The 8,506-nt window shown below is 39.0% G+C and overlaps 1 protein-coding gene across 1 annotated transcript; it reads right to left on the bottom strand.

The window, feature by feature from the left end:
* Positions 1-4,029: 4,029 nt before the first annotated feature.
* Positions 4,030-8,506, bottom strand: LOC103947028 (auxin efflux carrier component 3). The gene is made up of 6 exons (XM_009357869.3): positions 6,919-8,506; positions 6,416-6,740; positions 6,226-6,311; positions 4,854-5,011; positions 4,692-4,768; positions 4,030-4,516 (listed from the first exon to the last, which is right to left on the bottom strand). Exons 1-6 carry the CDS (start codon positions 8,183-8,185, stop codon positions 4,450-4,452), a joined length of 1,980 nt encoding a protein of 659 aa, XP_009356144.2. The 5' UTR covers positions 8,186-8,506; the 3' UTR covers positions 4,030-4,449.

Genomic DNA, 8,506 nt, shown 5'->3' with positions numbered 1-8,506 from the left:
GAGGACATACCATATTTCTTGATGGTGTACCCTACTCATCTTCAATCCAACTTAATCACCCATTAATCCTTACATAATCTATGTTCTACTACGTCCAAGTAAAAATATATTACAATTAGTTATGGAGCGTTCATCTATATTAAAGAGCGTGTTAGCAACATGTGATTATTTTTTGAGTCTAAGGAACATTATTTATGAAAATACTCGTTAAAAACCTTATCTAAGTAGAGTTTTCTGTATGGACTGAGATGATCGTGGTGAGCTATATCTTTTAGTTTGTCAACCATGCACCAATCGAATTTTTAGTGTGTGAAGTGCAAGCTGACGGCATTTGTGTACGACCAAAGTACCGAATATAATTAGCTGCAGCAGACTATCAATCATGCATTGCAAATGCAGAGGCTTCTTTTCGTTAGCTGCAAAAAGATATATGCACATATAGATTGAGATAAGTTCAAACTTCAAAAGGCCTGGACTTTTAGGACAAAAGACCTCATAATTCAACTGCTGCCATATCGTGGGGACTCTTAAATATTATATAATTCCCTTCCATGTATTTTTTTCATCCACACAAAGTTGGGTTGGATCCCTTTACAAAGCAAAGAGTCGTAAAATGGTAGGACCTTGACTCTTATAGCTACTTAACTATATGTATATATGAGTGTGGTTCGTGTCACATCGGGGTCCATTCCCTTTTGTATCCAGAGAAAAGTTGCAACAACAAAGTCCAAAAGCCTTAGAGGAACTTGGTTCCCAAACCGTCCCTACCTTGCTTGGATTATATATATCTTTTATCTACTTGGCCACATTGAGCAATTCGATCAATAATTGACAGTAATGGCATGTTTGGCTGCAATCGCTGTTTGAACAGTTTAAGCTAGCTTTCCAGGCTGCAGCTCCACATGAACAAGGTATGGGCATCCACATGAGCATCGACCCCCGCCACTTTGGCCACGTGTTTGCAAACGGGAACTGTACGATGGTCGTCACTTAATCGCCATGCCCATGAGAATTAGTCCACATCAATCAATCATACTAGCGCCATGCATGCATGCCATGTACAGTCTAATGCATTAGAGCGATTTATATATAATGAATTTATCGTTACCGTAACATTCTGTTTTAATAATACATTGTCACACATAACGTTGTATTACTAAACTGAAACTTCTTTATGTAAGTCTTTCTCCAATGCATAATCTCAAGATTAGTGTTTAAGACTTTCTTTATGGAAGTTAATGTTGTTTGCCGCATGTCAACATTTTCACCAACATGAAACCCTAGCATTTCAAGTCCAACAAGTAAAAGATAGGGTTTAGGGTTTACATTGAATATTTTTGGTATAATATTAATTGATTTAATAACATGAAACCCTAGCATTTCCAAATGCAACAAGTTAAAAGGTAGGGTAGGGCCTTATATTAAAAATAATGATCAATAATTAATTGAATTTGGGGATATCATTAACCATTTAGCCATTAACAAGCAATAGCTACTAAAACGGGATAGTGAGTTAGAAAGTGTCAAGATTTTAGGAAGGTTAGTAACAAATATACACCGATAAATTATTTTTCAACTTGCATTTTGCCAATTTATACAACACGACAATCGCAAGAGTTTTCTCACAAAACGTCTCCATGTAATTTGAAATTTGAATACAAATCATGAACTCTTGTATTATTGAAAAGATCGTGAGGTTGAAAACACAGTGCACACGTGGGGGTGAGAGCTACCTGCTTAATTGCATTTGTTGGATTGTGGCTACAATCGCATGTGAGAGCTAACCCATCTGCATGTTAAGGCTGAGTCCGCCGTTCCGTAACTCGCCAATTTGCAACCTCCAACATGCATGCACGACTGCCGTCGCTTTCGTTTCCTTGTTGGCCTACTGATCGAATCGATCGTCGAACATTTTGGTCTTTAATTTCTTCCCTCTTTCGTGTTTTACTGCCTAATTTTGTTCTTTGACTCCTTACATTTTACTTTCTTTACGGGGATACTAATTAAATTAAGGCTAAAAATGTTAACACCTGACACTGAGTAGTGTGTACGTGTGTTCCCTCTCAAAACTACACACCCCCTCCTTACTTCAAATCTTGGGATACGGGGGTTCCCCTTTGCCCTCATGTCTAATCATAAAACTTGCCAACTTGTCGACGGATTAACATTGATTAAGTTAATTGGTAACTTGAAAACTGCCTTAACTTACAAATGATGAATTCTGTTGATAATTAGAGTATTTCCCTTCAATCTACTGTGTTTTGAGTTTAAAATCTTTCATTTTTCTCCAAGTGTAAATTAGTGTAGAATATCGCTTTTACTAAAAAAAAACATAGATAATTACCGCCTTAAGTTAATTGGCTGATTTATATACGCACAAAAGCTAATGCAGGTTCTTTTTTCCATTAGTCCCTTGAATCACTAATCTTCTGTCTTGGTAAATAAAATACGATAATGCTTGCACTTCACTTTTTTAGGAATGAACTCAATCCACACTTGCAATTATTGTGTCTTCATTGTAGAATTTTCATAATTCATTGTTCAATTTCTTAATTTTCATTAAATAACATCCTTACAAACAATTATGTGAATAGGAAATTGTTTAATTATCTAACTATATCAAATAAATCAACAATTCATCAAGAATATGCTACTTGATACCTATACCATTAATTTATTTGATATATTTAAATAACTAAACGATCTTTGATTCAAACGAATTTTTTGTAGGGATAATCTTCAAATGAAAATTAAATAATTCCGATTATGAAAATCTTACAGTGAAGATACGTTATTCGCAACTGGAGAACAAGCTCATCCCTTTAAGAGAAAATACAAACATTATATCCAATAAAATGCCTAACAATCTCGCTAATTACCAACAAGAGGTAATTTAACACACGTTTTTAACGTCATTTTGTACCCTAGTTTAAATATTGACATTTATGTAACAAAATAGATTTGCGTTTTGCAAAGTTTCTTAATTATCCAACTGTGAAGTTTCAACACAAAATCCGTACGGGCAGCAATCGGGTGAAGGATCGATTCAACTACTAAGTAAAGATTCGAATTGACGTCTGATGATCGATCACCACCGACTACTCATGGAGGTGATGATCATGTCCCGTGATCATTCTGAATGAATGACATAAAAATTGATTGGCACCCATCACGTGCTATCATTGCTTAAAAAATAAAAATAAAATTATTGTGCTGACCAGCGCGCCACTGGCTAGTGGGCCTACGGGCCTATATGAAAACTAAAAAGTAGGGTAGGGTTGTGGGCTTGGTGACTTGGTGTGCCTGCATCAAAACCGAAAAGCAAAAAGCTAAAAAGTAACCTAAGCATAAAATTGCTTTTGACTCCTGCTTATCTACCTTTCCGCTTTTTCTTTATCTCGCTTGGTAGGAAGACATGTCCTCTAACCCCAAGTGGTTAAAGTCTTCGCAGAACCACAAGTTGCTTTCATTGCTTTAAATCTAGAAGAGGCGTGTAAGTGAGAAATTGCAATTAATTTAAAAGTGATTTTAAAATGATTAACAACGAAATTTTACGAGTAATTAAATAAATAAAATTTTAAGAAGATAATTGAGAGATCATTGAGTTTTTAGCACTCCTGATTTAATTTCCTGCAATTTATATATTGCAAATAAAAACTGCATTTTTTATTGCGAATCTTCATATTAACAACTAAATAACAAGACGATTAACTAATTAATGTTCTTCAAATGCAAAAGTGCATAGGCTTAACCAATTAATTTCTTTTTAAGTAACACCAAGGAACACGACAAATGCAAAAAAATTTCGATCCACATTCCACGGACAACACCTCAAAACCATATCTGAGAACAAAATTAAGAAAACTACACCAGAAAAAATATTAAAAAATAAATCATTGTTTAGTAATTTTGTCCCCTAACCCTTTGTCGTCCATGTATTCATGAACTAACTTCAACCGCCACTTCTTTTATATAGTAGAAGACGAATTTTGTCTGAAATAATCTTATCACTTTAAACAACAACAAATGCGTAACGCAACGAAGCGAAATTGATTAATTAAGTAATAAATCATCTGCTTTTCTTCCTTCTTTTCCTCTTCTGCGTTTTGCTCCCTCCCAACAAGCTCTCCCGCAAATTTAGACACACTTTGGCCTCTCATGGGAGCATAGTCCTTAAAAACAGGGCTTTTTCTTAATTACATAAAGTCAAAATCTATTAATTTGCTCCCAAAATTTGGATTAAAACACCTTCCAACCTCGGCGGATTTTTCGTTCTCCGTCGTACTTAATCTAGCTAGCTAAACTTTTTCTCTGCCAGAAAATCCTCGTCGGTTTCAAAGTGTGACACATTTTGATCATATATGCACGGCCACCAACATACGATTTGAAGCCTCTTCTTCGTTTTCCTAGCTTTGTGTATCTCCATATGTGCTTCTGTGACAACAACATTTACAATCCCAGAAGAATGTAGTAGACCAAAGTAATTGGCAAAGCTATCAACATTCCGAAAATAACCCTGCAGTAAATTATTTAATTAATTAATTAGTTAAAATATAAACCAATTAAGTTTGAGATAAGAAATCAAAATCACTTGAAGTGCTTTTGGAAATCAAAATTATTTATAAAAAAAAAAACGTTTTCAGTCATTTTAAAAGTATTTTCAAACAAGCGCATAATTTTTTGTCACTTACGCAGTGCTAAGAATGGCTGGATGAACATTGTACTCCTTAGCAAATACAAAGGGAACAATTCCTTGAGGAAGAGCAGCCTACATTTGCCACACATGGATTAACAATGTTAAGTAAGTATATATTAATTATAAATAAACAGCACGATGGGTAATTTAAAAGTACCTGGACAATAGCTAAGTGGAGGAGGGTGCCACGGAGGCCAACAGCAATGGAGGCGGCAGCCATTACGGCGGGGCCAGTGAGGAACCTTACTGCCATTGCAAATCCGGCAACTGAGTTCCCACATGCTATTATTTTGGGCTGAAGTGCCATGAAAAGACCTGCCATTGTTATCACACCAGTAACAATCAAATAATCAGTGATTTATTCTGCAAATTAAATATAAAATACAGAAAAAGTAAGAAAAACTAATCAAGTAGGGATTTTTCAATGTGTTTCAAACACAGTTTGCTACATTAAATATCATAATATTTAGATTACTAGATCGTATTTTCGACAAAAAAAATGTTAAAATCATCCATAAACCAAAATATATAATTTAAAAAGAAAACTAATGAAAATAGTCTGAAAACTTTGAATATTAACGATAATGATAAAATAAAGGGTAAAATGAATAGTACTATGAGTGACATTTTAATGTAAAAATGTGATTTTTCGTTAAAGTGAATATTATCAAGAATTTTCGTTAAAGTTCTATAATTTAAATACATAATTTATTTTAATTTGGATTTCAGCTGGTTATTTCAAACTTTAACTACTTTCACAAATTTGGACCGAATCAGGCATCTGTCACAACCAATGTCCACCGACCCTGGACCGCAAGATCTGACCCACATGTCGGGTGGTCAATATACCCGTTTAAAATCCACTAAAACTACACCCTTCCAAATTCTATTTTCTTCTGAGCAAACAAGCAGCTGTAAGAACCACTGATTGGTTGTGACTCGTCAGAGTACGGAGTATCCACACCCATAAAACTTATTTGTAATTGAAATGACATTGTAACAAATGCGTAATTGAGGTTAGATATTAATGAAAACTAATGAAAATGATTTAAAAACTTTGAGTTTTAACGAAAAAGATAAAATAAATGATAAAATAAATAGTACGAGGGTTGACTTTTTAGTATAAAAATGTGATTTTTTGTTAAAATGAACAGTACTGTGAGCTTTTCGTTAAAGTTTCCTCGATATTATTCTGACAATATCTACCTACTTGCATAATATATTGAACTTCAACTCTAAAGTTTGATTTTCATAATCTAACTAGAAATGTCAATCACGAGTTTTTGTATAAGAAGATGTTACTTGAACTAAATTCAATAGTGCAAATTTGCTGTCCGGGTGGACCATCGACAACGCCTCAGGCGTGCCTCCCAAGTGCCTAGGCTAGTCGATAGCTTACTCACATTGGACAAAGGCGTAATAAAGAGAGGAATGCATAAGAAATATTTTGTAGCGCTAATAACAATTTGTTAAAGATAATAGCTTGATTAATTTGAAGAGTACGGTAATTAAGAAACAAATTGACTTACCTAAGCTGAACATAGCCATTCCAAGCCCAGCATCAGAGAGTATGGAAATGGACTTTTCTACTATTTTTGGCATCGCCACATGCCACCTACAAATCAAATAATTCAAATCATAAATTTTAAAGTGAAACAAAAATGTTTGTAACAAACATATCGAAAACAAAATTAATAAAACTGGATAAAGTTGTCTCACCGGAAAGCGATGAGAGACCAGATGAGACCAATGAGGCTCGAATACGTGTTGGGATTGCGGATAAGCTTCCGCCACACCATGATCAAGATCAGACGGGTCATAACGCTCGCGGGCGGCATTTGCTTTCCAACACTTGACTCATGAAGATCACCAAGTCCACCGCCCTTCGGGTGCAGCTCCGTAGTGGAGTTTGACCCCAGCTTAGTAAGCCCTGTGGGTCCCGCTCTTTCCCTCTCAGCTTCCTCTCCCTCGCCACCCCTCCCGCCGAAGCTAAACGCTTCCCCGCCGTACCCCTCCGCCGTAGGCGCACTCTCAGGAACTGCCGCTGCACAATCATAGTCACGGTAAAAATTAAATTAGATTGAATTGGGAAAAAAACATTGCATTAAAGAAATGATAACGACAGTACTCCTAATCCGTCAATCGTTTTCGTTTAATTTATTTAATTCGACAAATAAAAATAAACAAGAGGTTGTAAGACGGGAAAATTACAAGTTAGTTACCTTTGTTTTCTCCGTTTTGGGGGTGATCAGCAACAATCATTCTTATCTCCTTGGCGCCCTGATCGGACCGTCCAGATTGCTCGGCCGCACTGAAATCGTTCCCGCCAAAAACATGAAGCCCACCGCCATCGGAAACCGGGGACGCGCTGGAGCTCCATACAAACATGTGGAGCTCTTTAGCATCGTGATGACTATTCGTTTTAGCAATAGCACTATTCGAAACCGGTGGCGCCTCCACTTGGGGCTGCGGCGGCTGCTGATTTTTGCTGTTACTTTTAGCTATGGGTGCTGAGAACTCCGGATTAGGGGCCGGGTACGACGCGGGTACCGTCTGCGCGGGATAAAACCCAAACCGCGGAGACGTAACGTTCTGAGCGGCGCAATTCTCCTCGAAATTGGAGGGTCGTGGAGTCGGGCCGCGGGAGGACTGAACCGAATACAAGTCGGCGGGTCCGAAATTGGAGTGCCGGGTGTTGAACCCTTGGACTCCCATCATGGAGTAAAAATCGGAGGGGTTGAAATTGGAGCCTCTCGGCGTCGGGTTTCGGGAGGAGCTCAGGCTGTAAATCTCGGCGCCGGTGAGGTTCGACGGCCGAGGCGTCATTGCGGAGAGCGACCGCCTTGATGCGTTGGACTTCCGGACTTTGACGTGTAGCTTTCCGTCGTCGCCGATTTCGGCGTCGGTCTCGAGAAAATCGCGACCGTCGAGCGAGACGACGTCGGAGTCGACTTTGAAGGAGACGATGGAGGCTGCGGTCTCCGGGAACTGCTCCATGATTAGAAGCTTGGCGCCACGGTACTCGAAGAGGAAGAGGAGGAGAGTGTACCAGATGATGCACTGCAGCACCACCACCTGCACCATGAGGCTGCCGGATTCCGGGATTTTATGGCCGTACATGGCGATTAACAGTGGAATCCCCATGACGAGAGTGTTGGGGAGAGTAGAGAGGGAGAAAATGGTAATCATCCACTCGAGGCTGCCGTTGCGGGTGAAGTTGGTCCAGAGGCCGAGGGCAAAGAGCATGATGATTTTCTGGAGGGTGTCGGCGGCGATGAACCGGAAGTTCATGGTGTAGGGGTCGTTGGTGGAGATGAAGTGGAAGGAGAGCAAGGGGACGGCGAATATCGCGACGAAGCGGTTGATGCCGGAGCACTGGTCGGGGGAGAAGATCTTCCACCACCGGACGGAGCCGTAGGCTAAGATCATGGCCACGTACAGCGGCACCACCGCCGTCAAGACTTTGTAAAGGTCGTGCCACGAAATCATTTTTGATTGGCTGTTGGGAGTGCGCGCGAGTGAAACGGGCGGTGCTTAATTACTACTGGCACTTTCGGTGTTCAGATCTGGTGGAGGTGGGATGGCATTTGGATGTGAATTGAAGAAGAGGGGAGGGCAAAATGGGAAGAGGAAATAAAACCGTTAGTTAACGAAATGGGAGTGGGAAGGATACTCTGCGCAGCTGGTGTTGGCTGCGCTCGATCAGTGTGTTATCTCAGGTTCTGATACTGCTGATGAACCCAGAGAGAGAAAGTAGAGAGAGAGAGGACGGAAGAGAGGCAGTGATTTTTCAAAGGGAGGATTGGGTTG

The sequence above is a fragment of a genome, unplaced genomic scaffold, assembly GCF_019419815.1.
Source record: "Pyrus x bretschneideri cultivar Hongxiangsu unplaced genomic scaffold, Pyrus_bretschneideri_v1 Contig63, whole genome shotgun sequence".
NCBI lineage: Eukaryota > Viridiplantae > Streptophyta > Magnoliopsida > Rosales > Rosaceae > Pyrus > Pyrus x bretschneideri.
This window is presented reverse-complemented; position numbering and strand designations above follow the sequence as displayed.